Source organism: Gallinula chloropus (genome assembly GCF_964237585.1).
Source record: "Gallinula chloropus genome assembly, chromosome: 7".
NCBI classification, from domain to species: Eukaryota; Metazoa; Chordata; class Aves; order Gruiformes; family Rallidae; genus Gallinula; species Gallinula chloropus.
In genome coordinates, this window is record NC_140092.1 from 28,480,517 (window position 1) to 28,497,181 (window position 16,665).

The window sequence follows — 16,665 nt, forward strand, 5'->3', positions numbered from 1 at the left end:
AAGCAACTCAGCCACACTTGTTCCCCTAGTACAGTCTCCTCTGTACCTTACCTAGGCTTTACACAAGCAAAAGTGACTTCAAGTACTGGAAAAACTCTTCACTGTGAGGTTTCTGAAAAGCTAGAGCACAGCAGCCATGGAGCTTCCAGGAGCTCTCATCCTTCAGCAATTTCTACTACTGCCCTGTTTTACCTGGATACATGCAGGACATCACCCTATTTCTAATGGTGGCTACAGAGAACTTTTCCAAGTCATTTCCTTGTAGAAGGTGGCTGTTAGGTGGATAAAGAGACACATCCCCCCCAATCAGGCAGGGATAAGTACATTCTGATTCTTCATGAGTTCCCACAGGAATCCCCTTTTCACCACAAACCTTAAGATACTGAAGCACAAACTCTTCACACAAGTTACACCAAACATGCCCCTGTTCCACACCCTAAATTACTCTCAGCAGCCAATCAAATCAAAAGAAGGTGAACAGTTTAAATAAAATCTTTAATTGCTTATTTACAACAAAGGCAATGACTTGGCAAAATGAGAATTATGATTCGCACTTTCCCACTACGTTCGGATACCGTAAGTTGCCAACTAGAAACCAGGCAGCCTAGTGAGTAAGGCGCAGTATTTACATCACACTAGTACTGCAAAGAAAAGCACTTAAGATGAGTTAACTCTGACAGCCAGAAGTTAAACATTTATCCTGTAAATGCTAACAATGCCAGAAAAGAAACTTAAAAGGTCAGGGCTCTAGTTGGTTTCCATCAAACTGCAAACATGCAACAGGAGTAAAAGTCTGGTAACGGGATAAAAATAGTTCCCCTCCGAGTCTGTCAGTTCTTGCAGAACAACGTTCTGATCCAAGTGTACTTCTCAGTCCAGAACCTGATGCCAGTGAGACTAACTGCTTAATTTTACCTTGGCAAAGGTCCTTTCTTGGAGTAGTGGTGGTGAAATGAAATTAAATTAAAAAAAATAATCAACTTTTACATTAGAATCCAGGCTATACTAGAAGCATAAACAAACACAATCACACACACACACACAGATTCATGGATACGAATTACTAGAGACACATCGCCAAGATACCCTGCTTTAACAGTTTAAAAAACCCCTTAGTGTTGAAGAACTTATTGCAGCCCAAAATAATCCAGATTTGTTTTCCACTTCCTTTTTGACATCCTTTATTCTCTGCTCCCCACTAAAATGTGTTTTAAGGTAATAACCGTTGTTTTAGACAGATAGGGAAAAAACTAGCCCAGGGTCAGGTATTCATCCAAACCTCTTTCTGGCTGTCTCTTCTGCACATAAAAGACCTAAAGGACGACAGATATGCCAACCGTTACGTTCCAGGCATGGAATTTTACAGCGAGGCCAGTGGGGAATGCTTTCCTGGTACAGACTCTTCACTGACACTCTCTAACAGGGAAGGGGTTTACTTAGCTCTGCAGGAAAGGGAAGGTGGCACCTGTACACAAGTCACCGTTCCGCCCACACTGCATTCAGCGCTGGGGTATGGAAGTTACCATCATTGCTAAGGACACCCAGAGCTAATCCAAACCCCTTTTTGCTACTCCCTTCTTGAAATACATTCCTGAAATTAAGGTTTCCCACTGCTGGGAACTTCCACTTCATCTTCACCAGAGTGCAGCGGGGTTTTTTTTCCAATGTTTCTTTCGTATCAATAAAAGTCAGTGTAGCTTTGACATGATGGGTAAGAGTTTAGCAGTTTAAGGACTTGATTCTTAACCTTATGCAGAAAATTGTACAGTGTGCGTGTTTTCTATTCATGGGGTACCTGTACTCACACCCGTTACAGATTCAGAACTGAGTTGTCAGTCACAGTCGTGTCCTCTTCCTGTCCACACAGCAGCTGCTCAGCTTCCCTCACTACTGGTACGTGTTTACAGCACACCTGTGGCAGGTATGTGACAGTACATAACAGACTCGACACGCTCAAAGAGGCCAATCTAACTTTTATCCAAAGCTTTCTCTGATGAGTTGTGCTCTAGTTCAGGTGACTCCTCAGCATCTCGAGTAGAAGCAGAAGTGTTATAAATACCATCAACCGCAGGGACTGTCGTCGGTGTCGTGAGAGGCGTCACAGTGTGTCCAAACCCCTGATAATGACCCATGGGGGAGGATGGCATGGAAGAAGCATCAGAAATTGGGTCTTGAGTAGACGAAGACAGTAAACTCGTGTGCTCGTTTTGTTCATGGTCCTCAGCAAAAAACATTTTCCTTGGCTGGCCCAAAACCGTCCTTCCTAGAATTACACCAAAGGAAAACACCTTCAGCAGCGTGCCAAGGTCTTGGAACACATTAAACTCTAAAACAGGCATGTGAAATGAGAAGATGAGTCTCTGATTTTTAAGTTTTACCTGGGCACTGTTAGCTTTAGTAAATAAAGGGATGTCTTTCCATTAAAAAAAAATAATTACATCCCTCTATCCTACCCAACACTGCTGAATTTTACCCCAATACCTCTCTATTTAAAAAGAGAAATTAAAACCTAAACCAAATCAGTCAAGAACAAAGTGCCACATAAACCACAAAGTCCTCTAGGGATGGAGCTGAATGATCTGGTACACAGTTTACTAGAGCGGTGGGGTAGCGGTGTCACTTACCGACATTCCGAACCTGTTCTGATATATCTGCCCTTAAATCAGAAATATCCCACATGGCAAGGAAAGAGTCGAAGCACGACCCTTCTTCTGCTTCTTGAACATAAGGTTTGTATGAAAAACTGTAGTGATGAGCAATAGCAGCCAGGAACATCTCAACACAAATGATAAAATCCTGCAACGAGAGAGGGACACTGGCTTAGTCATTTGTACCTGGAGAAAGAGAGTTGCTGGGTTTCTCCTCAAGCTGAAAGACCACAATTGCTTGGGATACTGGCATCAGCCTCTTACACCAGAGGTGGGGTATTCTAGGCAGAGAGGCATGTACACTTCATATGTGCTACAGTTGGTCTTTGCCTGATGGACTGACTTGCTGGAAGCGGATATTCCGTAAACAGCAGCTCTGCAATCAGTTCTTGCAGGGAGAAACACAAGGATATCCAACAGAAGGATTTAACTGGGGCACTTTCCTTCCACCCAGCACACCAACTGAGAAGTGCTGAGCATAAAACCCACGTGGAGTGACCGGCTAAAACTTAACTCACAATTAATTCAGTCCTAGTCTAGCCTGTTAATTAAAGTGAGAATGACAATACTTGCTTGAGATCAGCTAAATCATCTTCCAGGTAGCCATTCCTCAGAAGTACTGTCTGCTCCTACCTGCAGGCCCGTGGCTACAGCTTCCACGCTCTGCCACTCCCAGGTGTGTTTCTCAGAAATAACTCCAACCTTCACCAACAGCGCAATGAGCACGGCTTGCCTGGGAAGTGAGGAGGATGATGATGGTAACGACAGTACTGCCAACAAACCTGCCAGCAAATCTGGCAAACAGGGTACATACATACATACATAGGGAAGGTCTAACAAAAACCTTCCCTTTTAGGTATTTAAAGAGGAGGAAAACAGACTTAAAGAGAGATGTCAATCACCCACGGTCCTGAAGACCAACAGAGAATGCAACCAAGGAAGAGTCTGTTGTTCAGTTAGTTATTAGAACAAGTTGCTTCTCTTTCAGGGTGCTGCCAGCAAAGTGATGTTCAGATTGTCAAATGTACTCACTTGTTAGCAGCTAACCATGAGGAATGCTTAAATAACAGACTAACTTTTGAAAAAGTAATTTTTACTTTAAAAAGTGAAAAAGAATTTTTTTGAAGTAGCTGCAAGTAAGGATTCTAATTCTGTTCTTGAGAATCACCTTACAAAATAGCAAGTCTATAAAACAATGCTCTTGCTTCACTCAAGTACCCTTATCCTCTCGCATCACTTCACCCAGATTATGGGTAGATCTTTTGAGGCCTCTAACCTCAGTAACAGATCCAGCCTCTTCAGCTCCTTTACAATCCACCCTGACAGCGAGAAGGAATAAGTAAATAATTCACTTACCAGAAAGAAACAAAAACAACCATCTTCACACAAAGGAATTTGCCAACAGGTTGGATGGGGTTCAGTTCTTCACGCAGTACTTTGTAAAACAGCACCAGACAGTACATAGCAAACTAAGGAGGAAAAGAAAACAAAGACAAGCTTTCAACTCCTTGTTTATTTTGTGAGGGAGTTCTTTTACTGCATCCCCTTCAGTGAAAAAAAATACAGCACTGTATGATACAGAGCTAAAAAGGATTTATGGAATCTCTGCCTTACAGAGATTACAGTCTCTGTATTGGCAGACAGAGACTGAGGTCATCTATCTACACACTAGAGCAAAGCGTAGGAAGGTCCCATAAAATCTGTTCAGTGCCAAGCACATCTCTAGGGAAGGTGGCATGAGGAGCAGATGTTCCTTCAGGCTGCAGTGCTGCCTCTTTATGAGAGGTGAGGCCATGAGTGCAATCTTCTTGGCACATCTGAACAAGTTTCTCCATAACAGCAGCTCTGAGCAACCACATTAATGCATATTAAACCTAAAGAATCGATCTCCTCTTTTCACACACTTTCCCCTGGCCTCTTACCAAGCTTCTTTAAGCAATCACATCACTCAGGACACACATAAGTATGTACTGCTGACAGGACTGCAGTCACAGCAGAAAGCAGTTACAGCTCCTTCCGTAACGGTCACCCATCAAGCATGCTGGTGGCAGTGGGAGGAGGACACCCCTTTTTGGCTGGAATGTCACACTGTTCTGACTCCTACTGCTGTTGCCAAGAAAAAAAAAAGAAGCTTGGAGGCTAGAAGGCCAAGCAGCAAGAAGCCAGAGCTGCTGCTCTCTCCTCTTGCAGTGGCCCATGTGCCCCAGGTGAAGCAGGAAATGATTCCTCTGTGCTCCCAGCAAGCCACCCAATGTAGTCCCTGACCTCCAAAATGAAATTTTCAAGTCTAGGGGCTGACATCTTACCCTTACCCTGACATCACTTGGCAGCAAAACCAAGGAGACAAAGTCTTGGGCCAGAATCTCAGCACCACATGCCCAGTTCCCATGTTTTCCTGTCAGTGTAGTTACCACCAGCTTCCCAACTCCATATGTTTTAAACACAGCCACTGCTGATGCTTGTTGTGTGTGCTGTGAGAAAGCTACAGGTGTGAGTGAGGTCATCTCCTCCACAGAGGGGCAAGCCTGCAGCTCTAGCATGCCTGGGCCACAACACCCATCAAAGTTTGGGATAGAGAGGTGGGATGTAGTAGAAATAACAAGTTTCACATTATCTCTTTTCCCAGTATTTTGCATGTATAGTATTTAACAGATAGTAACTCTGACTTACAATGGGTAATATCCTACGTGTAAGAATTACCAGACATCAACACTGTCACATAAAGAGATTCACATAATACTGATGCATTGACTTAAAACCCCAAGAAGATGTACCCCTGATACTCACTAGCTGTGACATGTTGTTAAGAATAACCAAGTAGGTCCAAGCATTGTTGAAGCTGAAGTTGCCTTCATCATACACTCCCACGAGCTCACATATTCTGAAAGAGTGTTTAGAATTAATCATTATGTAGTAAACAATCATTTTCTCAAAGACCTGAATCTTCATTACAGCAATCAACTGCTAGAGTCCCCCATCTCTTTTGGTACTTAAATACGGGCACTGGGGTCTGCACAAGAATCAGTTTCCAACAGCACATGCCAGAGGACCTTCATACTGCACCTTCCATCAAAAAAAGTGTCTTTGAATGCAGGGTGAACATATCCCATTGGTGAATTCATTCAACAATTAAACATAATGCTTTTTCAGCTGGTTTGCTTTTAACTCTTAGAACACCTACAGCTAATGTAAATATCTATATGGATATTCTTGGTGAGAAGAAGCTTCTTCCTCAGTCCCACAGAATTAAAAGTAATGTCTCTCAATACAAGGTTCATGAAATTAAGCTTTCAGCATCAAGCCTAACAGCCTGCTATTCCTTTCCAACAACAGGCTACATGATATGTATGAAGGCACAGAGCCGGGCTTGAAAGCTTAATAAAAACATGACACAAAACCTGACTTTAAAAATACCCAATTGTTGAAGCCAGTGAGAAAAGGAGGGGAAAAAAAAAACCTCTAAAAATTAAGGTATCATAAAAATCTTTCCCACATAAACAGTGCCTCACATTCTCTCCCCACTGCTTCCAGCAGCAGGCATTAAGTATTCATTATTTCAATTCTGCAAATAGTCATTTGCTATAAAGAAGCCATAAAGAAATCATAGGTTGATTCAAATTGCCAGGGCCCATTTAGCATGTAACACAACGAGTCTGCTTCCAAACTGCCTCGATGCAATACAAAGGGTATGAAAATTCTTTCCAGCCTAACTCAAAATTACATCCTGAAGATCAGTATTAATTATTGATGAGTGTACTTACAAAGCAATAATGGTAGTAAATGGTCTGACAACAGTGTACTGCAAAACACCCAGTTTACATCTAAATAATAAAACTCTGCAAGAGAAACACAAAATTCATTGTACAAGAATTTAAGGACAATTCACTCATGGAAATTTCCTGTTCTCAGGGCTTTCACTAAACTAAATTTTTGTTTCACAGTAATTTCTACCTCTGCTTCCAGAACTGCAGGTGCCAAGATAGATAGAGTGTGTGTGCAGGCAATACACCAAAGACCTGTAAGAGGAAATACTCGATGATTCACTTCTAGCTAGGGAAAATTTAGCCCAGTCAGCAGCTTTCCCCACGTCTGCAGATGTTTAAGGGTGACTTACAAAGTTCATCTTTTATGTTTTAAACGGCTTTATCAGAATCTCTTATGGGAGATGCCTAGCAGATAAGGCATGCAGAAACACACAGTTCAGGGGCATATGGCCCTGCAGAAGTAAAGGCAACAGGCTGTCTGGCCTAACAGTGACTCTATGTGAGGTTTCTGACAAATCCTGGATGATAGCAAAGGAAGCACATTCAAGGGGACAGTTTTCCAACAGAAGGAAGTTTCCTTCAGCACCACCTGAATCAACACGTGTAACCAAGGGTGATTGATAGGATGGTTCACAGCTAGGAGAAAACATGTTTGCAGCTGCTTTCAGCAGCGTGCAAACCATAAAGGACAACTATGCTGCTAAATCTGAAAACAAAATGCTTGTATCTGACTGTGCAGGTTAGTATTTTAAGATGTCATCATATACTCACTCTCCCATAGCCCACGATGGACAACAGCACAGAGGTGGCAGATGTCTCTGCTGATCTTTCGCTTCTATTATTAATACCAGGTTTGGGTACCGGTTGGTTAGGTAATTTGAAAGAAAAACCATAAAATTATAGATGACATAAGCTTCATAGCATTCTCGACACGTATCCACATATATTGCAATGTTGGGGTATTTCAAAGCTATCCACTGTAAGAAGAGAGGTACACAAAAGGAGGTTACATGCAAGAAAGACAAAAGCGATCCCAATGACAACACTGGCTGGCTAATTCAGCAAGCAGTACTTCGTCAGGCAGCAGGCACTAATTAAACAGGGCTTGAAGCATTTGGCTAATAAGAGGGTGATGCTACAGCTAGAAGATAACGTTCTGTAAAAACACAAGTAGAATTTCAGATTGCATCTCTGCTGCTCCGAATGGAAGCACGCTGAGAGCACAGCTCTGTATCTCTGACCACACAATTCAGCCTGTCGTTTAGACATAACTAAGGAGTTCCCTACACATACCCTACTCCTGTTAGGGGGAGACAAGATAGAACTGTCCCCTGAAATTCATATATTCATTGTCAATATGGGTTTGAGAACTAGGCTTTCAGTCTGTTGGTATAACGTTTGTATCTCTTGCTATGTAATATGTAAATATTTGTACTGACACTGGCAAAGTACAGAATAAAACAGGTCAGCCTTAAAGCAATAGTGTCAAAACCAGAATTTCAGACAGAAAAGTGATTCTTTTATTTATTTTTTTAACAGTGATTATGGATCAGCTGTCAGAGGTTTCAATTTTTGAGTATGGCTTTGCTGTTGCACCGTTCATGAAACCTGTCCTACTGTTTGGGTTGGTTCTTTTTTTGGGGGGGCAGGAAGGAGAGGGAGGAGTTAAATACATTCAGGTCTTTGGAGTTTACTTTGCTTCCCTAGGTTGTAGCAGCACACATACTGTACCTTCTCTGACCTTATTAAAACTACAGGAAGATGCTTCATGTCCTCCTCATCAGAGTTCAGACATATTAGAGAGGACAGATGCTGCAACACCTCTGCGGAAGATGTAACACTGCATCTAGTAAACTGAGAAGGTTCTCTTCTCAAATTCAAGTACTGTGATAAACTAAGAACACATTAAGCACTCTTGGAAGACGCCACATATGCAGCAAAGGCCACAAGATCCAGGGGTCTGGGGCAAGATTTCAGTATGTCAGAAATATCCCCGAACGCCTGTCTAGAGCTCACATGATTAGCACGTAATTTTCTTCCAAAGGAAAACTCTGTACTTGAAATTGAAATATCAATCCCTGAGGTCGTTGATATTCCCTGCAGGAAGCAGGGAATGTTGTTTTCCTCCCCACTCTCAGATATTCTAAATCCCAGTCTTAAAAAAAAAGAAGACAAGAAAAAGAGAACGTACATAAGGGTGATGCTTCATAAACTCTCAAGAGAAAATCCAAAGGAAAAGTTCCTGGAAAGCTGGTTTTGACATGGGAATCAGAAATATCTGCAGTGTCAAGAGGTGATGACAACATGCAAACACACATCCTGTACAGTCCACAGATCTGGTGTGTTGCTTAGCTCTGGCTGAAGTCATCTCCACGGGTGACATTTACATTGGCCATATCAATACAGCAAATAGAACCTACTGCATAAAAGTACTCACAAGTGGGGGTTTTGTGGGATCTTGCCCTTTGGCCCCTGAAGCGACACCAAGAGAATGTTAGCACTAAGCCTCACTCAGGAAAGAAAGGTGAGGCACTGGAGTTTGAGACCGTACTTGGACCAGTCTGGTTTCCAGTTCAGTGTCACTGCAGATGGAAGGACCAAGAGCAGACTCTTGCTTCCCACATCTCTCATAAAGGATACTCAAGGACAGCGTTAAGAAGGGTGAGCAAGAGCGATCCCACGGGCTCCACAAGAATTTAATATGGCTAGAGCTAAGCTTCTGATGTGTTCCACAAACAGGAATGCCCAGAAACTTCTAGGACTGCAACTCTCCATGCAGCATTGTCTCTGCTAACTGTGACACTGTTTTCCCTCACCCCCACAGCAAACAGAATTTTATCCAGCTGTTAACAGCAAGAGAACACTTACACTGTCTAAACTGTAAATCGGCACCATCCACAGAATCCTGTTGCAATAACAAAAGAACATTTAATGTTACTACAAGGATTTTCACTTTGAATTAAATTCAACATGTGTAGCACAGGTAAAACATGAAATCTTACCTTATTATTGGTTTCTGCAGTTCAGGTTGAGTATAATGGACTAAGTGTTGCAGTATTCCCCACAGAGATATGGGTATGGTCATCAGTAGAAATATCCCAGCGATAAACCATGCCTTGGTATGGATCCCAACCTTGCAAATTAAAAGAAGAAAAAAAAGATCAAATTTTCAGTATTAGTACTTTAAAGTTATAGCTAGCAAGAAAAATTATTTATCTTTTTTTTTTTGTTACTGTGAATAAAGTCTTAAGATGCATATTTAAGACATCCCAATATTAAGTTTAGTTTTTCTAACTCTTCTTTTCAAATACACAAAATCCCAAAGTCTCCCTTGCTGTGGCTTGGAGTAAAACTTAAAAACTCAGAAGATGAGAACTCTTGCAGAAAAACAAACATCAAACAAAATACAAACATCACCCATAAACACAAAATGTTCTACAAGAACACAGTAATGCTCAGTGTTTAATTTACTGAGAGCCACAACCCATTTCCTTCCCTTAGGTCTGGAACCCGTCTTGGTTCCAGAAACTTTATAACTTTAAGAGTGGTGAAGTGCTGGAACAGGCTGCCCAGAGAGGTGGTAGATGCCCCATCCCTGGAGGTGTTCAGGGCCAGGTTGGATGGGGCCCTGGGCAGCCTTGTGTAGATCCAGGCCTGGAGGTTGGTGGCCCTGCCTGTGGCAGGGGGGTTGGAGCTCTATGATCCTTGGGGTCCCTTCCAACCCAGACCAGTCTGTGATTCTATGATTCACGATAAAGTTTCTGAAAGCTTGTGGATTTGAAGTATTTTTAGCTTTGAAACCCAAGCTCTAACCAGTAACCTATTTCACCAGCTTTGATTTAACAATGTGAAATAGATAATGGGTGCATATACATGTCATGTCTGCTGAAAGACAGGGCTACAATTTTAAACCAAAGCTCTTTGAAAAACAACTGTATTAATAATCCTAAATCCCAGTAACCCAGAAACACAGTAGGCTCTTCTCAGGGTTGTCTTGTTGACAGTATCTACTCTGACCTCCCACTGTACATCAACATCCCAGTTCTGTCCCTTTCCAGTTCACAGACCGCTGCTGAGTAGTTTCTCCACCAGCGTCAGATTTAATGACTGAAATGTCAGACACCTCTCTGATGCACACATACAGAGGCATCAGATCAGGGTTTCCAAAGAGGAAATTTAAAATGCACTCAAGGCAGAATCTACCATCATGAAGTGTTTGAAATCATACCATGAAAAGGCTTACCCCCAGCAGAACAAGCCGAAAATACGTATTTTAAGGTTAAAATGTAACTTTTTGCGAGGAAAGTAGCACTGCCACATGCATGTGGAGTCCATGCCTTACTGTCACAGAATCACAAGGTTGGAAAAGACCTTTACGATCGAGTCCAACCATTCCCATCCCAAGCTAAACCATATCCCTAAGTACCCCATCTACCAGTCTGTTAAACACATCCAGGGATGGTGACTCAACCCCCTCCCTGGGCAGCCTGTTCCAGGCCCTGGCAACTCTTTCAGTAAAAATGTTTTTACAAACATCTGCTCTGACCCTGCCCTGGGGCAGCTTTGTGCCATTCCCCCTCGTCCCATCTCCTGTCCCCTGGCTGAAGAGACCATCACCCGCCTCTCTACACCCTCCTGGCAGGGCAGTGGAGGTGGGGAGAAGGTCTCCCCTCAGCCTCCTCTGCTCCAGGCTGAACACCCCCAGCTCCCTCAGCTGCTCCTCAGAGGATTTGCCCTCCAGCCCCTTCCCCAGCCTGGTTGCCCTTCTCTGCACTCACTCCAGGACCTCGCTGCCCTTCTTGCAGTGAGGTGCCCAGAGCTGGACCCAGCACTGCTGCGACACGCTGCCCTGACAGCAGCTGGCAGAAAGGCGTTACTGTCGGGACGTGCCGCCCTGTCAGCAGCTGGCAGGAGCGGCTCCCCGCCCGCTGCCTCCAGCGCCCGGGCCAGACAGGACCCGCTGCCGGCACCGACCCGCCGTGCCAGGGCCCTCCAGCGCCGTGCCACCCGCCCGAACACGGGCTGCCACCGACCCGGAAGGAGAAGGAAACCCCGTCCCGCTCCATCTTCCCTCGCCAGTGCCGGCACAGCCCTATGGACCGCCGGCAGCACCGCGGAACCCCTCCGCCTCCTCTCCTCCCCTCGCAAACCGCCTCAGAGGCAGCGGCCGTGCCCCCCCCACCCCCCCCGCTCCGCTCCCGCCAGGCCCGGCCGCGGGGCTCCCGCCGCGCCGCCTCCCTCACCTCCAGCTTCTGCAGCTCCCACACGCAGAGCGGCACCACCACCAGCAGCCCCACGATGTACAGCAGCACCACCAGCGGCCGGATCCAGCGCCGCCAGTTCCCGCAGGTGCACGGCATGGCCGCAACGATGCCGCCGCACCGCCCGGCGCACCGGCACCGCCGCTCCTCACACCGGCGCCGGGCTCGGCAGCTCCCGCGGGGCGCGCATCACCGGCGGGGCCGCCCGCACATACCCCGCCGGCTCCGCTCCACGCCCCGCCGCCGCCCTCCCCACCCCGGCCGGTCCCGAACCGCCTCCGGGCCCGGCGCAGCTCGGCAACACCCTCTGCTCACGCCCCCAAGGCGCTTCCGGCTGGCGGCGCTTCCGGCCGCCCCTCCCCAACCCCAGCGGCCGCGCCGATTGGCCTCTCGCCCTGCCTATTGTGGCTGCCGCGCTCACCGCGGGACAGCGCCCGGGACAGCGGCCGCTAACGGCGCGGCCGTGCCCTCCCCGGAAGGGTGGTCTCTTCCGCCTTCCCTTTCCCCCACCCCTTGCCCCCCCCCCTCCCCTCGGCAATGGTCGCTCCCGCTGGGAGGGCGGGGTTGGCGCTTTGCCTCTGGGCGGGAGGATGGGTGGGGTCGGGCTCGCGACGCGAGGCTGTGTTGATGGCGGTGGTCGCTGCTGGGCGCGGGGGCGGCCGTTAGCGCGCTGCGGCTCGGGTGTTCCCCCCCGAGCCCAGCCCTGCCGACCCGACCCGACCCGGGAGATCCCTGTCCACACCTCCCTCCCCTTTCCCGGCAGAAGTAACGAGTAGCGAGCCATGCGGGCGGGAAACGGGCAGCCTCTCCTGAGGCGCTTCGGCGTGCCCGCCGCAGGGACCGCGTGCGTGAGGCAGAGGAAGTTCCATGGGAACATAAGGAGGAACTTTCTCCCTGTGAGGGTGACAGAGCCCTGGGACAGGCTGCCCTGAGAGGCTGTGGAGTCTCCTTCTCTGGAGACATTCAAACCCTGCCTGGATGTTTTCCTGTGGGATTTAGTCTGGGTGATGCTGCTCTGGCAGGGGGTTGGACTGGATGATCTTTCGAGGTCCCTTCCAACTCCTGACCTTCAGTGGTTCCACATGTCACAGCAAAGGAGTGAGGAAAGCCTGCTTTGTGCCGGGCCTGTGGGCCCTGAGGAGAGCCAGACTTTGCAAGATTTAAGTTAGGCAGTGCAGAAATTGAAGTTAATAGGCACAACCTCTACGATTTAGCAGCAGGACTCAGCCTCTGTCCAGTCTGGCGTGGAGAGGCACGTAACGATTTCAATGGGTTGTGACACAAAAACAGCGAACATGTGAACAGTGCTAAATATACATCAAATTTCAAGGATCTTAACACTTGGACACTTAAAATGCCCGTTAACTCAGTAGTAGTCACTGAGAAAACACAGGACTTCCGTTAGAACCACTGGTGATAACTCTGCCAAACGTCAGAGGAGCAGCAGCTGTAGATTCCTGGAAGGAGGCAAATGCAGCGTCAAGTTTCAGGCACGACTGAGAAGTGTATGCTGGAAGAAGCCAGAGGAAGTACCAGGTACCCAGGAACACTGGCTGGCTTCTCACTTTTGTCTCTACCTAAATTCCTGATTTGCTTTTTTTTTTTTACCCCTCTTATTCTCAGCACTGCAAGTGTTTCCCTGGGGTTTCCACTTTTAAGTTACCAGTGGTGCAGTCCTTTATTCAAATAATGAAGCTGCATAGGGTTTGTTTTAAAATGGTTGCTGTCTCTTATGGACATGACTGAGAGCATACTTTCATTGTATGCATGCAAAGCAAAAGGAAATTTCTTGCTCAGGGAATTGATTTTGCAGTTTGCATTTGGTGTGGTGTTTTTTTTTACTTCCCCACAAGTAACAGGTTGAGATCTGGCTTCTTAAGGCTGTTTGTGATACAAGTTCTTGCAGTGTGTTCGTGGACTCAGGGTTTCTTCAGCACTTACTGGATAATCATCATTTAGACTTTATCCAGTCTTTTTCTAATGTCTTCTGATGTTTTGTGTGCCAGCCTCAGGTTCCAAAGCAGACATCTTTGCCAGAACCAATCTGGTCTCTTTACAGTTCAATGTCTTATAAAGTAAAGCTTAACACAGTTTTGTTGTATGATTACTGGCCTGACCACCCCCTCTAGTGAACTTGAACCTCTGTGCCTGTTTCAGCCAAATCTGAGTCAAGGGTCAAAGTTCCAAACTCCAAAATACACTCTTTTAAGTTTTATGAAGGCTGGTAAAGGGGAAACAGCCAAACTATTGTTTCTCTCTGCCCTCCTGAAGGAAAGGATCACCTCACTTCACTCACACTGCTTATCCCAAGCATGCTAAATGGCCAGTCACTGTAGATTGGTTTTAATTAATATTTCACATAGAATAACATTGGACTAGAAAACGTAATAAATCTGTTCAACCCTGCTGTCTTTGATTGCCTGTGATGCTGCAGGGGATTGATAAACTAGTCTGAATTTATGCAAGCAAGGTAACAAGGGTATTAAATTGGATACCCTTCTCCAGTCACAGCTGTTATGTAAAGCAATATTGTAAATATGTATTGTAAATAAGTACATATAAATCCCTCCAAAAAAGGTTAAAGGAATGCATGTCTGCATGCAGGTTGTTTTAAATACTTTCAGAGAGTTTTCTACAAAACAAATCAGATGCAGATTGGTTTTTTTACCATAAAATCCAAGACTCTAAGGTATTTTAACAGTTTTGAGGGAAAGCAAGTTTTCCACCAATTCAAGTCACAATACATGAGCAAGTGATGTGATGTTCAAACAGCTTTAGAAAATGCCAGAACAATGTTAGAATATGTAAATAAAAGTATTTTTCATAGAAGAAGTGAAACAGGCACTGTTCTAATTAGCATTGGTAAGGGCTTAGCTATGCATGATACTAAGAAGAGAGAACAAGGATAGATGTGTCTGCTGAGAAACAGCCAGCATGACCAGAAGTTAAAAATGCAGACACTTTCAGAAAAGACTCTAACAATTGTGTTTAGGGAAGATTTAAGGGAAACATGATAAATGTGTATATCTTTGCTACAAAGAGTTATATTCTGTTATTTTTGATGTAGATAGCACAAGTGTGCTGAAAGTCTGAGAGAAAATGTATATAATTAAGCACTGAAATCGATTAGTTTCAGCAGTCTCCACTGCTGAAGGTTCTTACTGAAAGTCACTTCACATCCCAGAAATGATTCTGGGTGTTGATCAGAAAAGGTCTGTGAGGTTCCAGTCTTTTGTTAGGAAATCCCCTTATTCACTACTCATCTTTTAAGAGAACCAAGGCCATGTTCTGTCTTTGTTCTGCCAAGTGTCCATTGTCAAGAACCAATTCTTCTTCTAAAATAGCTTCATAAACCAAAACAATTTTAAAACAGCAATGCATATGAGTTAATAACAATATGGCTCTCAAAACATAGCATCCTCGTGAGTATTGTAAGTATTCTTGTTCCTCAGGAAACAACTGTATGAAATCTCATCCTCACACACAGAGTTGTGTTCGTGTTTCAAAGTATTGTGCAGAGAAAAAGTCATAATTGACACGTAAGAAAAGGGGTTGTTACAGGTTGTCAGTGAACTTGCACCACGGTGTGGGACTAGTTCTACCTCCAGAACACACGCAAGCTTCCTTGTTTTCAGCAAGAGGCTACACATGAAATACTGCTAAAAAACAAACCCAGTTCATCTTCACTGACTATTAAGGCTTCTAATATTAGAGAAAAAAGTAACAAATCTACTTCCCAGAACTTGGAGATAACAGCTGTACTAGTATCATTCTCCACTACTGGAAAGACTGATGTGAATTATTGTTGATGTCAATCATTATGTACATTCTGCTCTCATGAATTTCAAATTTATTTAAAAGAGAGTTATGTCAAAACATAATAAACTGGGATTATTCCTTAGTATATGGAACCCTATAAATAATTTACTAAATTAAAATGGCAAAGAAAATAGAGTATTTTATAATTGCAGTTGGAAAACTATGTGGTATATATTATTCATGAATTATATTTTTATTTATATGCCATTAGTTTCATAGGTTTTCTCATTTTTCCTTCTTACTTTGTATTATGCTGGTACAGACCCTTAGTGATAACTGAACTGTCCGTCTTGCCTGATCAGAATTTCACTGTGGGGTGGACAGTAAGGATTAAACTGAACTTTTCACATGGTGAAAACCACTTAGGTGTCCCCTCTTGTTTCATGGTGGTATTACAACAGCTCTTTGAGGAGCGGATCCAGTAGCATACAGCTGAGTAGGTCACACTCCACTCTGGTGCTTATTCACATCAGCAACCTTTCTAGTGCATTTTTATTCCATTTTAATAAAACTCAATGAGAGTTAAAAACTCAATTTATTTTTTTCTTTCTACCATCAATTTTCTGTCACGTGGCTGTCATCAGTTCTAAGAAATTGATCTTTGTTATGGAAAAGCTGTCACCACATTCTGATCATTTCCTTGTTTCTGTTGTGGATGATCATTGAAGGGAATGCCTGTTGTTTGGATCCAGAAGCGTCTGTACCCAGCAGTTTGGGTGGTAACTTAAGATGTGGCTTCTTTGTTTTCATGGTTACTCTGATTTTTGCATGCCAGCTGGCTGGGGACTTGTTAGCTACCTGCTATCACTAGGATGTTTGGCATTTTAAAACAAGAGCTCTTCTTGCTGTGGGTGGGGTTAATGGACATGTGTCTTTGACAAAGCACTGACAGAGTTTTATTCGTTTATTTTACATATGATGCCTCAAAATATACTAAGCAGTGTAACAGCAGGGGCTGTGTAAAAGGAAGTAGTGAACATGAAATAAACACATGTAAGTAACCTTCATATACAACTCAGAAGGGCACATCAGTCATTCCTGTGCAAGAATGGAAACAAAGCAAACCAAATGTTTGGAAATTCAACAAGATTATTATGAAGTCTTCTGGCCACCTGGTTCTCAAAGGAAGGATCTCCATGTAGCATTCTGTAATATAAAAACCTTTCCAAAGTT

General features: G+C 44.4%; 1 protein-coding gene across 1 annotated transcript; it reads right to left on the reverse strand.

The window, feature by feature from the left end:
- Positions 1-476: 476 nt before the first annotated feature.
- TMEM184C (transmembrane protein 184C) lies at positions 477-11,772 on the reverse strand (the record flags this gene model as incomplete). Its single annotated transcript, XM_084266792.1, has 10 exons — positions 477-2,263; positions 2,625-2,796; positions 3,282-3,381; positions 4,005-4,117; positions 5,436-5,529; positions 6,410-6,484; positions 7,184-7,389; positions 9,281-9,317; positions 9,415-9,545; positions 11,656-11,772. 10 exons carry the CDS (start codon positions 11,770-11,772, stop codon positions 1,968-1,970), a joined length of 1,341 nt encoding a protein of 446 aa, XP_084122918.1. The 3' UTR covers positions 477-1,967.
- Positions 11,773-16,665: the final 4,893 nt, after the last annotated feature.